At 44.2% G+C, this 14,096-nt stretch overlaps 1 protein-coding gene across 4 annotated transcripts in view; it reads right to left on the bottom strand.

Moving 5' to 3' along the window:
- Positions 1-14,096, bottom strand: part of LOC135526811 (transcriptional regulator ATRX-like) — a 117,933-nt gene that overhangs the window by 88,640 nt on the left and 15,197 nt on the right. For all 4 annotated transcript variants that reach the window (XR_010453356.1, XM_064955483.1, XM_064955484.1 and 1 more), the window contains 3 exons: positions 9,041-9,139; positions 8,122-8,222; positions 7,782-7,917 (listed from right to left, as the gene is read on the bottom strand). Coding sequence is in view for 3 of the 4 variants with exons in the window: in XM_064955483.1 (XP_064811555.1) it covers positions 7,782-7,917; positions 8,122-8,222; positions 9,041-9,139 (336 nt within the window). In the remaining variant the exon portion in view is untranslated. The remainder of the gene's footprint in view (positions 1-7,781; positions 7,918-8,121; positions 8,223-9,040; positions 9,140-14,096) is intronic.

The following is a 14,096-nucleotide window of genomic DNA, read 5'->3' as shown; positions in this document are numbered from 1 at the left end:
AGTGCTCGGGAGCTGGTTTTCACCAAGGATCGTTCTTTACATTCTGTCCCTGCTACTGAAAAACATCCCCACAGTATGATGCCGCCACCACCACCATGCTTCATCATAGGAACGGTGTCAGGTTTCCTCCAGACGCCACGCTTGACATTCAGGTCAAAGAGTACAATCTTGGTTTCGTCACACCAGATATTGTTTCTCATGGTCAGAGTCTTCAGGTATCTTTTGGTAGACTCTGAGGTCTCTTACTGAGGAGTGGCTTCTGTCTGGCCACTACCATAAAGTCCTGAATTGTGGACTGCTGCAGAGATGGTTGTCCTTCTGGGAGGTTCTCCCACAGAGGAACTCTGGAGCTCTGTCAGAGTGACCATTGGGTTCTTGGTCACCTCCCTGACCAAGGCCCTTCTCCCCCGTTTGGCAAGGCGGACAGCCTAGGAAGAGTCTTTGTAGTTCCAAACTTCTTCCATTTAAGAATGATGGGAGTCCACTGTGTTTTTGGGGACCTTCTATGCTGCAGAAATGTTTTGGTACCCTTCCCCAGATCTGTACCTTGACAAAATCCTGCCTCGGAGCTCCACGGACAATTCCTCTGATCTCATGGCTTGGTTTTTGCTCTGACATGCACTGTCAACTGTGGGATTTTATACAGACAGGTGTGTGCTTTTCCAAATCATGTCTAATCAATTGAATTCACCACAGGTGGACTCCAATCAAGTTGTAGAAACATCTCAATGATGATCAATGGAAACAGGATGCACCTGAGCTCAATTGAGTCACATAGCAAAGGATTTGAATACAGAGGTAGATAAGATATGTTTTTAATACATTTGAAAACAGATCTAAAAACCTTTTTTGCATTGTCATTATGGGGTATTGTGTGTAGATTGATTAAATTGTCTCCCCCCCTCATCAATTTTGGAATAAGGCTGTAACATATCAAAAAAAAAAAGTCAAGTCTGAATACTTTCCGAATGCACTGTGCAGAGAGTGAAGAAGAACGTGTCACACTGCAACAGAGAACTGTGGAAGGTTACCCCAGTGGTAAAGGCAGGTACTGCAACAGAGAACTGTGGAAGGTTACCCCTAGTGGTAAATGCAGGTACTGCAACAGAGTACAGTGCAGGGCTACCCCCTAGTGGTAAAAGCAGGGACTGCAACAGAGTATGATGCAGGGTTACCCCTAGTGGTAAAAGCAGGTACTGCAACAAAGAACTGTGGAAGGTTACCCCCTAGTGGTAAAAGCAGGTACTGCAACAAACTGTGGAATGTTACCCCCTAGTGGTAAAAGCAGGTACTGCAGATAACGACAGGGTCAGATTAGGTAAATGGTTAGTGAGGTAGATTTGATTTCATAAGAAAAACAATAATATTCAACCTTTATTTGACATGTTCGGTATGCAAACTCTACCGAACTGTTTTGGCTTGGAAGCATATCGAAGCTTTTAGTGTCCCAAATTACACCATATATAGTGCACTACTTTAGACCAGATCCCTATTCCCTATATAGTGCACTACTTTAGACCAGAGCCCTATTCCATATATAGTGCACTACTTTAGACCAGAGCCCTATTCCCTATATAGTGCACTACTTTAGACCAGAGCCCTATTCCATATATAGTGCACTACTTTAGACCAGAGCCCTATTCCCTATATAGTGTACTACTTTAGACCAGAGCCCTATTCCATATATAGTGCACTACTTTAGACCAGAGCCCTATTCCATATATAGTGCACTACTTTAGACCAGAGCCCTATTCCATATATAGTGCACTACTTTAGACCAGAGCCCTATTCCCTATATAGTGCACTACTTTAGAGCAGATCCCAGAACTCTCAACAACTGCTTCATCACCACCACATAAACCTTGAACATCAACTCAGAACAGACCAACAAACACATTATTATTATTATCCACAAAGTGTAGAAATGCACCTTTTGGCTCCACAATGAAATGAACTTGTTAAGGCTGGGGGCAGAATTGAGTAGCTTGGATGAATAAGGTGCACAGAGTAAACTGCCTGCTGCTCAGGCCCAGTTGCTAATATTTGCATATATTAGTAGATTTGGATAGGAAACACCCTGAAGTTTCTGAAACTGTTTGAAAGATGTCTGAGTATTACAGAACTCATATGGCAAAAACCTGAGAGAAAAAATCCAACCAGGAAGTGGGAAATCTGAGGTTTGTAGTTTTTCAACTCTGTCATTCCAATATACAGTGTAAATGGGGTCACACTGCACTTCCTACGCCTTCCACTAGATGTCAACAGTCTTTAGAACCTTGTTTGATGCTTCTACTGTGAAGGAAGGGGGAATGAGGGCTCTTCAAGTCAGGGGTCTGGCAGAGTGCATTATTGGAACATTATTGAAGATTTATGATAAAAACATCCTAAAGATTGATTCTATACATCGTTTGACATGTTTCTACGAACTCTAATGTGACTTTTCGTCTGAACGTTCGCCAGGACTTGCCCATGCCTCGTGAGTTTGGATTGTGTACTAAACGCAAACAAAAAGGAGGTATTTGGACATAAATTATGGACTTCATCGAACAAATCAAACATTTATTGTGGAACTGGGATTCCTGGGGGTGCATTCTGATGAAGATCTAAGGTAAGTGAATATTTGTAATACCATTTCTGACATCTGTTGACTCCACAACATGGCGGATATCTTTATGGCTTCTTCGGGCTCTGAGCCCTGTCCTCAGATTATTGCATGGTTTGTATTTGGCTGTAAAGTTTTTTTTAAATGTGACACAGCGGTTTCATTCAGGGGAGGTTTATCTAAAGTTCCATGTATAATACTTGAATCTCTCAATGTTTATTATGAGTATTTCAAATCAAATCAAATTTTATTTGTCACATCCACATGGTTAGCAGATGTTAATGGGAGTGTAGCGAAATGCTTGTGCTTCCAGTTCCGACAATACAGTAATAACCAACAAATAATCTAACTAACCATTCCAAAACTAATATCTTATACACAGTGTAAGGGGATAAAGAATATGTACATAAAGATATGAATGAGTGATGGTGCAGAGCAGCATAGGCAAGATACAGTAGATGGTATCGAGTACAGTATATACATATGAGATGAGTATGTAAACAAAGTGGCATAGTTAAAGTGGCTAGTGATACATGTATTACATAAAGATGCAGTAGATGATAGAGTACAGTATATACGTATACATATGAGATGAATAATGTAGGGTATGTAAACATTATATTAGGTAGCATTGTTTAAAGTGGCTAGTGATATATTTTACATCCTTTCCCATCAATTCCCATTATTGAAGTGGCTGGAGTTGAGTCAGTGTGTTGGCAGCAGCCACTCAATGTTAGTGGTTGCTGTTTAACAGTCTGATGGCCTTGAGATAGAAGCTGTTTTTCTGTCTCTCGATCCCAGCTTTGATGCACCTGTACTGACCTCGCCTTCTGGATGATAGCGGGGTGAACAGGCAGTGGCTCGGGTGGTTGATGTCCTTGATGATCTTTATGGCCTTCCTGTAACATCGGGTGGTGTAGGTGTCCTGGAGGGCAGGTAGTTTGCCCCCGGTGATACGTTATGCAGACCTCACTACCCTCTGGAGAGCCTTACGGTTGTGGGCGGAGCAGTTGCCGTACCAGGCGGTGATACAGCCCGCCAGGATGCTCTCGATTGTGCATCTGTAGAAGTTTGTGAGTGTTTTTGGTGACAAGCCGAATTTCTTCAGCCTCCTGAGGTTGAAGAGGCGCTGCTGCGTCTTCTTCACGATGCTGTCTGTGTGAGTGGACCAATTTAGTTTGTCTGTGATGTGTATGCCGAGGAACTTAAAACTTACTACCCTCTCCACTACTGTTCCATCGATGTGGATAGGGGGGTGTTCCCTCTGCTGTTTCCTGAAGTCCACAATCATCTCCTTAGTTTTGTTGACGTTGAGTGTGAGGTTATTGTCCTGACACCACACTCCGAGGGCCCTCACCTCCTCCCTGTAGGCCGTCTCGTCGTTGTTGGTAATCAAGCCTACCACTGTTGTGTCGTCCGCAAACTTGATGATTGAGTTGGAGGCGTGCGTTGCCGCGCAGTTGTGGGTGAACAGGGAGTACAGGAGAGGGCTCAGAACGCACCCTTGTGGGGCCCCAGTGTTGAGGATCAGCGGGGAGGAGATGTTGTTACCTACCCTCACCACCTGGGGGCGGCCCGTCAGGAAGTCCAGTACCCAGTTGCACAGGGCGGGGTCGAGACCCAGGGTCTCGAGCTTGATGACGAGCTTGGAGGGTACTATGGTGTTGAATGCCGAGCTGTAGTCGATGAACAGCATTCTCACATAGGTATTCCTCTTGTCCAGATGGGTAAGGGCAGTGTGCAGTGTGGTTGAGATTGCATCGTCTGTGGACCTATTTGAGCAGTAAGCAAATTGGAGTGGGTCTAGGGTGTCAGGTAGGGTGGAGGTGATATGGTCCTTGACTAGTCTCTCAAAGCACTTCATGATGACGGAAGTGAGTGCTACGGGGCGGTAGTCGTTTAGCTCAGTTACCTTAGCTTTCTTGGGAACAGGAACAATGGTGGCCCTCTTGAAGCATGTGGGAACAGCAGACTGGTATAGGAATTGATTGAATATGTCCGTAAACACACCAGCCAGCTGGTCTGCGCATGCTCTGAGGGCGCGGCTGGGGATGCCGTCTGGGCCTGCAGCCTTGCGAGGGTTAACACGTTTAAATGTTTTACTCACCTAGGCTGCAGTGAAGGAGAGACCACATGTTTCCGTTGCAGGCCGTGTCAGTGGCACTGTATTGTCCTCAAAGCGGGCAAAAAAGTTATTTAGTCTGCCTGGGAGCAAGACATCCTGGTCCATGACTGGGCTGGATTTCTTCTTGTAGTCCGTGATTGACTGTAGACCCTGCCACATACCTCGTGTCTGAGCCATTGAATTGAGATTCTACTTTGTCTCTATACTGACGCTTAGCTTGTTTGATAGTCTTACGGAGGGAATAGTTGCACTGTTTGTATTCGGTCATGTTACCAGTCACCTTGCTCTGATTAAAAGCAGTGGTTCGCACTTTCAGTTTCACGCGAATGCTGCCATCAATCCACGGTTTCTGGTTAGGGAATGTTTTAATCGTTGCTATGGGAACGACATCTTCAACGCACGTTCCAATGAACTCGCACACCGAATCAGCGTATTCGTCAATGTTTTTTGCCTGACGCAATACGAAACATGTCCCAGTCCACATGATGGAAGCAGTCTTGGAGTGTGGAATCAGCTTGGTCGGACCTGTGTTGGACAGCAAAATGGAGTTGTGGTCAGCTTTTCCGAAAGGGGGGAGGGGCAGGGCCTTATATGCGTCGCGGAAGTCAGAATAACAGTGATCCAAGGTTTTGCTAGCCCTGGTGGCACAATCGATATGCTGATACATTTTAGGGAGTCTTGTTTTCAGATTAGCCTTGTTAAAATCCCCAGCAACAATGAATGCAGCCTCAGGATGTGTAGATTCCAGTTTGCAAAGAGTCAAATAAAGTTTGTTCAGAGCCATCGATGTGTCTGCTTGGGGGGGAATATATACGGCTGTGATTATAATCGAAGAGAATTCTCTTGGTAGATAATGCGGTCTACATTTGATTGTGAGGAATTCTAAATCAGGTGAACAGAAGGATTTGAGTTCCTGTATGTTTCTGTGATCACACCACGTCTCGTTAGCCATAGGGATACGCCCCCACCACTCTTCTTACCAGAAAGGTGTTTGTTTCTGTCGGCGCGATGTGTGGAGAAACCCGCTGGCTGCACCGCATCCGATAGCGTCTCTCCAGTGAGCCATGTTTCCGTGAAGCAAAGAACGTTACAGTCTCTGATGTCCCTCTGGAATGCTACCCTTGCTCGGATTTCATCAACCTTGTTGTCAAGAGACTGGACATTGGCGAGAAGAATGCTAGGAAGTGGGGCACGATGTGCCCGTCTCCGTAGTCTGACCAGAAGACCGCCTCGTTTCCCTCTTTTACGAAGTCGTTTTTTGGGATCGCCGGCTGGGATCCATTCCGTTGTCCTGGTTGAAAGGCAGAACACAGGATCCGCGTCGCGAAAAACATATTCTTGGTCGTACTGATGGTGAGTTGAGGCTGATCTTATATTCAGTAGTTCTTCTCGACTGTATGTAATGAAACCTAAGATGACCTGGGGTACTAATGTAAGAAATAACACGTAAAAAAAACAAAACTGCATAGTTTCCTAGGAACGCGAAGCGAGGCGGCCATCTCTGTCGGCGCCGGAAGTATGTAAATTGTAAATTGATGTGGCTCTTGGTAAAATCATCAGATGTTTTGGAGGCCAAACATAATGCGCCAATGTAAACAGATTTTTGGATATAAATATGAACCTCATCAAACAAAACATACATGTATTGTGTAACATGAACTCCTATGAGTGCCATCTGATGAAGATCAAAGGTTAGTGATTAATTTGATCTCTATTTCTGCTTTTTGTGACTCCTCTCTTTGGTTGGAAAATGGCATTCTTTCTGTGAATAGGTGTTGACCTAACAATGATATGTCGTGCTCTCGTCGTAAAGCCTTTTTGAAAATCAGACACTGGGGTGGGACTAACAAGTACATTTTTAAAATGGTGTAAAATACTTGTATGCTTGAGGAATTTTAATTATGATATTTGTTGTTTTGAATTTGGCGCCCTGCAATTTCACTGGCTGTTGTCATATCGATCCCGTTAACCTCTAGGGTATGTGGGGCGTTAGCATCCCACCTGGCCAACATCCAGTGAGATTGCAGATAGCCAAATTCAAATACAGAAATACTCCTCATAAAACTTTGGAAAACAAAACATATTCTACGTAGGTTTAAAGATCAACTTCTTTTAACTCCAACCACGGTGTCAGATTTAAAAAATGCTTTACGGCAAAAGAAGACCTTACGATTATTTGAGAACACAGCCCAGCATACAAATCATTACAAACAGTAACCAGCCAAGTAGAAGAGTTACAGAACTAAGAAATAGAGATAAAATTAATCACTTACCTTTGATGATCTTCATATGGTGGCACTCAGAAGACATTCATTTACTCAATAAATGTTCCTTTTGTTCGATAAAGTCCCTCTTTATATCCAAAAACCTCCGTTTTGTTTGCGTGTTTTCTTCAGAAACCCACAGGCGCAAATGCAGTCAAAACAGGCAGACAAAATCAAAATTGTATCCGTAGAAGTTCATAAAAACATGTCAAACAATGTTTATATTCAATCCTCAGGTTGTTTTAGCCTAAATGATCTATAATATTTCAACCGGACAATAACATCATCAAGATAAAAGGTAAACAAGAAATGCACATGCGCATGAAAAAGCTGACACAAGGGTCCACTCATTCAGACTGGTCTTACTGCTTCATTTATCAGAATACAAGCCTGAAACAAGTTCTAAACCCTGTTGACATCTAGTGGAAGGCATAGGAACTGCAAGTGGAGTCCTAAGTCAATGGATACTGTAATGGCATTGAATAGAAAACTTCAAAACCAAAAGAACAACTACTTCCTGAATGGATTTTTCTCAGGTTTTCACCTGGCAAATCAGTTCATTTATACACAGACAATTTTCACAGTTTTGGAAACTTTAGTGTTGTCTATCCAAATCTACCGGTTATATGCATATCATATCGTCTGGGCCCGAGTAGCAGGCCGTTTAATTTGGGCATGCTTTTAATTCCAAATGCTGCCCCCCAACCTAGAGAAGTTTACGAGATCCCAGCCAAAAGATTTAAGAAGCACTAAAACCCGTGCTGGCCCCAGGTCTAGTGGTAGACCTTACCATCTGAGGCACCATCGTCCTGTCCACTCTCGTCCGAGGTGTCTGACTCATTCCCTCCAACTTGCTTGGCTGCAACAGAAGGCTTCCTCTTGGTGTGAGAAGAGGAGGGTCTCTCAGTCTCTGTTGAGCTCCCAGCCTGAGGAATAAACAGTCATGACAGTCTATTAAAAAACATCCAAGAGGAAAAAGCATGAGAAAAGCCCCCCGAGTGATCGTAGTGTCCTGTTGTCTGCCACAGAAGCTACAGTCCGGCTGTTCACCAAATGGCACCCAACACCCAATTCCCCATCTAGTGCACTACTGTTTTTGGTAAAACAATATTTGTGTCCAGGTGACCTACCTCCTCCTCTTCCTCCTCCTCCTGGTCTGTAATCGGAAGCTGACCTACTTCCTCCTCCATCACTTGGTCTGTAGATTCAGCTGAGGCCTTACTCATTTTACCTGCCAACAACAAGAAATCCCATTATTAGGTCTGAAATTATACATATTAGCTCCCAGTCAAATCACCAACCGGAGGACAATCCAGACAGAATTTTTTTCCAGCTTACCCTGGATTACTATGGCTGTCAATGGGAATATAAAAGGAATACCTCCTAGATATCTAGTGGTAGCCCTAGGAACTGCTGTCAACAGTCATTAGAAAGAGATTCAGGCTTGTTTTTTGAAAAATTAGCTAGAATTTGGAGTTTTAGCAAGTCACTCCCATTTTGGCTGTAGTGTTTGTTGAGCGTTCTGGTGAGTGTGCGTACTTCGTTATTTATCTCTGGTATTCTCGGTCTTAAATTTAATCGTTTATTTACATATTAGGGTACCTGAGGATTGATTAGGAACGTTGTTTGATATGTTTGGAAGAAGTTTATTGGTAACTTACGGGATTCATTTGTATGCATTTTGAACAAGGGAAAACAGTGGATTAATGAGTCAAGCACGCTAATGAACAGAATATAGTGCTGTTTTAGGTGACCCGCCTGTTGTTTTAGGTGACCTGCCTGTTGTTTTAGGTGACCCGCCTGTTGTTTTAGGTGACCCGCCTGTTGTTTTAGGTGACCTAACGGCCTTAATGTGTTTGGACCCCAGGAAGAGCAGTTAATGGGGATCCCTAATAAACACAAATATCAATCCCAAAAGGTTTGACTTCATTAAACTGGCAGTAGTTGTGATTATTAGGCCGTAGGAACACCCTTTCTGGTCAAAACCTTGGGGGCTTCTCCGACAATCCCCTGGTTGGTAGCAGTGTGGTATATAGTGAGGAGACTAACCTGTCTTTCTCCGTGAGAGGTCCACTCGGAGCTTCATGGCTCCTCTGCTCTTGTCCTCCTTGTTGTCAGTCCCAGCAGGAGGCCGCACAACCAACATACCTGAAGGAGAGGACAGGAAATTAGGGTGTCAGCATGCTTTAGTTCGGCTGGAGAAGAGTAATCTGGTCTAGGGGAACCTAACAAGGGATCTCACCACATTCTTTTGGAGAGATTGGAAACCCAAATTGGTCTACACGGACAAGTTCTGGCCTGGTTTAGATCTTATCTGTCGGAAAGATATCAGTTTGTCTCTGTGAATGGTTTGTCCTCTGACAAATCAACTGTAAATTTTGGTGTTCCTCAAGGTTCTGTTTTAGGACCACTATTGTTTTCACTATATATATATATATTTTTTTTTTTACCTCTTGGGGATGTTATTCGAAAACATAATGTTAACCTCTTACACCTATGGTGGCGCTATTTCATTTTTGGAAGAAAAACGTTCCCGTTTTAAACAAGATATTTTGTCACAAAAAGATGCTCGACTATGCATATAATTGCTACTGTTCGAAAGAAAACACTCTGACGTGTCCAGAAATACAAATATCTTCTCTGTGCGTGCCCTTTAACGTGAGCTTCAGGCAAAACCAAGATGACTTGGCATCCAGGAAATGACAAGGATTTTTGAGGCTCTGTCTTTCATGATCTCCTTATATGGCTGTGAACGCAAGAGGAATGAGTCTGCCCTTTCTGTCATTTCCCCAAGGTGTCTGCAGCATTGTGACGTATTTGTAGGCAGATCATTGGAAGATTGACCATAAGAGACCACATTTACCACGTGTCCGCCCGGTGTCCTGCGCCGAAATTGGTGCGCAAAAGTCACCTGCCAGTATTTTTCCATGGGGCACAGAGAGAGAAGCAAGCTTCCACGAACTGCATGTCAATGAAGAGATATGTGAAAAAACACCTTGAGGATTGATTCCAAACAACGTTTGCCATGTTTCGGTCGATATTATGTAGTTAATCCGGAAAAAGTTTCACGTTGTAGGTGACTGCATTTTCGGTTCGTTTCGGTAGCCAGGCGCAATGTAGAAAACGGAACGATTTCTCCTACACACAGACGCTTTCAGGAAACACTGCGCATCTGGTATGTGGCTGGGAGTCTCCTCATTGAAAACATCAGAAGCTCTTCAAAGGTAAATGATTTTATTTATTTGGTTATCTGGCTTTTGTGAAAATGTTGCGTGCTACATGCTACACAAAATGCTATGCTAGCTTAGCATACTCTTACACAAATTAGTCAATTTCTATGGTTCAAAAGCATATTTTGAAAATCTGAGATGACAGTGTTGTTAAGAAAAGGCTAAGCTTGAGAGCAAACGCATTATTTTAATTTTATTTGCGATTTTCAGAAATCGTTAACGTTGCGTTGTGCTAATGAGCCTGAGGCTTAGTCACAATCCCGGATCCGGGATGGGGAGTTTCAAGAGGTTAACTTTCACTGCTATGCGGATGACACACAGCTGTACATTTCAATGAAACATGGTGAAGCCCCAACATTGCCCTTGCTAGAAGCATGAGTTTCAGACATAAGGAAGTGGATGGCTGCAAACTTTCTACTTTTAAACTCGGACAAAACAGAGATGCTTGTTCTAGGTCCCAAGAAACAAAGAGATCTTCTGTTGAATCTGACAATTAATCTTAATGGTTGTACAGTCGTCTCAAATAAAACTGAAGGACCTCGGCGTTACTCTGGACCCTGATCTCTCTTTTGAAGAACATATCAAGACCATTTCAAGGGCAGCTTTTTTCCATCTACGTAACATTGCAAAAATCAGAAACTTTCTGTCCAAAAATGATGCAGACATATTAATCCATGCTTTTGTCACTTCTAGGTTAGACTACTGCAATGCTCTAGTTTTCAGCTACCCGGATAAAGCAGTAAATAAACTTCAGTTAGTGCTAAATATGGCTGCTAGAATCCTGACTAGAACCAAAAAATTACTCCAGTGCTAGCCTCCCTACACTGTCTTCCTGTCAAAGCAAGGGCTGATTTCAAGGTTTTACTGCTACCCTACAAAGCATTACATGGGCTTGCTCCTACCTATCTCTCTGATTTGGTCCTGCCGTACATACCTACACGTACGCTACGGTCACAAGACGCAGGCCTCCTAATCGTCCCCAGAATTTCTAAGCAAACAGCTGGAGGCAGGGCTTTCTCCTATTGAGCTCCATTTTTATGGAACGGTCTGCCTACCCATGTCAGAGACGCAAACTCAGTCTCAACCTTGAAGTCTTTACTGAAGACTCATCTCTTCAATGGGTCATATGATTGAGTGTAGTCTGGCCCAGGAGTGGGAAGGTGAACGGAAAGGCTCTGGAGCAACGGACCACCCTTGCTGTCTCTGCCTGGCCGGTTCCCCTCTTTCCACTGGGATTCTCTGCCTCTAACCCTATTACAGGGGCTGAGTCACTGGCTTACTGGGGCTCTCTCATGCCGTCCCTGGAAGGGGTGCGTCACCTGAGTGGGTTGATTCACTGATGTGGTCATCCTGTCTGGGTTGGCGCCCCCCTTTGGGTTGTGCCATGGGGGAGATCTTTGCGGGCTATACTCAGCTGTGTCTCAGGATGGTAAGTTGGTGGTTGAAGATATCCCTCTAGTGGTGTGGGGGCTGTGCTTTGGCAAAGTGGGTGGGGTTATATCCTTCCTGTTTGGCCCTGTCCGGGGGTGTCCTCGGATGGGGCCACAGTGTTTCCTGACCCCTCCTGTCTCAGCCTCCAGTATTTATGCTGCAGTAGTTTATGTGTCAGGGGGCTGGGGTCAGTTTGTTATATCTGGAGTACTTCTCCTGTCCAATTTGGTGTCCTGTGTGAATCTCAGTGTGCGTTCTCTAATTCTCTCCTTCTCTCTCTTTCTCTCTCTCTCGGAGGACCTGAGCCCTAGGACCATGCCCCAGGACTACCTGACATGACTCCTTGCTGTCCCCAGTCCACCTGGCCGTGCTGCTGCTCCAGTTTCAACTGTTCTGCCTTATTATTCGACCATGCTGGTCATTTATGAACATTTGAACATCTTGGCCATGTTCTGTTATAATCTCTACCCGGCACAGCCAGAAGAGGACTGGCCACCCCACATAGCCTGGTTCTTCTAAGTTTCTTCCTAGGTTTTGGCCTTTCTTGGGAGTTTTTGCTAACCACCGTGCTTCTACACCTGCATTGCTTGCTGTTTGGGGTTTTTGGCTGGGTTTCTGTACAGCACTTTGAGATATCAGCTGATGTACGAAGGGCTATATAAATAAATTTGATTTGAGCTTCATACTCCCAGAAAAAACCCTCCTTGGAACAACAGAAAAAGCTGCAAAGCTGTTTGTCCATTTTGTGATGCCATAGCCAGTATACACTTCCTCAAAATAGTCAGAATGAATCTAAGACAACAAGAAACATGTAACTGACGTTTTTGCCAGAGATCTTGACCACACACTTTTCCATCTGAGATATGGTGCAGTATTTTCAGAAGAAAAAATGTACATGAAAACGAGTCGCCTCTTGTTGAATGACAAAGACTTTACTGAAGAATTCCTACTGTTGACAGATCAATGGGCATAGACTTAGACCTTACTAAATGTCCTCAATATACAGTGCATTTCGGGAGGTATTCAACCCGTGACATTTTCCACATTGTTACGTTACAGCCTTGTTCTAAAAGGGATTACATTGTTTATTCCTCAATCTACACACAATACCCCATAATGACATCACAATACCCCATAAATACAAAGCAAAAGCAGATTATACAGTTGTGCAAATTGAATAAACTGAATCATTACATAAGAATTCAGACTCTTTACTCGATACTTTGTTGAAGCATCTTTGGCAACGATTACAGCCTCCAGTCTTCTTGGGTATGACGCTACAAGCTTGGCACACCTGTATTTGGGGAGTTTCTCCCATTCTTCTCTGCAGATCCTCTCAAGCTGTCAGGTTGGATGGGGAGCGTCGCTGCACAGCTATTCTCAGGTAACTCCAGAGACGTTAGATCGGGTTCAAGATCAAGCTCCGGCTGGGCAACTCGAGGACATTCAGACACTTGTCCCAAAGCCACGCCTACGTTGTCTTGGCTGTGGTCATTGTCCTGTTGGAAGGTGAAACTTCACCCCAATCTGAGGTCCTGAGTGCTCGGGAGCTGGTTTTCACCAAGGATCGTTCTTTACATTCTGTCCCTGCTACAGAAAAACATCCCCACAGTATGATGCTGCCACCACCACCATGCTTCATCATAGGAATGGTGTCAGGTTTCCTCCAGACGCACGCTTGACATTCAGGTCAAAGAGTACAATCTTGGTTTCGTCACACCAGTCTGGCTAGACTGTAAACTCTCCTTCCAGACTCAAATCAAACATCTCCAATCGAAAATCAAATCTAGAGTCGGCTTTCTATTCCGCAACAAAGCCTCCTTCACTCTTGCCGCCAAACTTACCCTAGTAAAACTGACTATCCTTCCGATCCTCGACTTTGGCGACGTCATCTACAAAATAGCTTCCAACACTCTACTCAGCAAACTGGATGCAGTTTATCACAGTGCCATCCGTTTTGTCACTAACGCACCTTATACCACCCACCACTGCGACTTGTATGCTCTAGTCGGCTGGCCCTCGCTACATATTCGTTGCCAGACCCACTGGTTCCAGGTCATCTACAAGTCCATGCTAGGTAAAGCTCCGCCTTATCTCAGTTCACCGGTCACGATGGCAACACCCACCCGTAGCACACACTCCAGCAGGTGTATCTCACTGATCATCCCTAAAGCCAACACCTCATTTGGCCGCCTTTCGTTCCAGTTCTCTGCTGCCTGTGACTGGAACGAATTGCAAAAATCCCTGAAGTTGGAGACTTTTATCTCCCTCACCAACTTCAAACATCTGCTATCTGAGCAGCTAACCGATCGCTGCAGCTGTACATAGTCTGTCGGTAAATAGCCCACCCAATTTTACCTACCTCATCCCCATACTGTTTTTATTTAATTACTTTTCTGCTCTTTTGCACACCAATATCTCTACTTGTACATGACCATCTGATC

Source organism: Oncorhynchus masou, chromosome 32 (genome assembly GCF_036934945.1).
Source record: "Oncorhynchus masou masou isolate Uvic2021 chromosome 32, UVic_Omas_1.1, whole genome shotgun sequence".
Classification (NCBI taxonomy): Eukaryota; Metazoa; Chordata; class Actinopteri; order Salmoniformes; family Salmonidae; genus Oncorhynchus; species Oncorhynchus masou.
The sequence above is the reverse complement of the archived record's forward strand: the minus strand, read 5'-3'. Positions and strand labels throughout refer to the sequence as shown.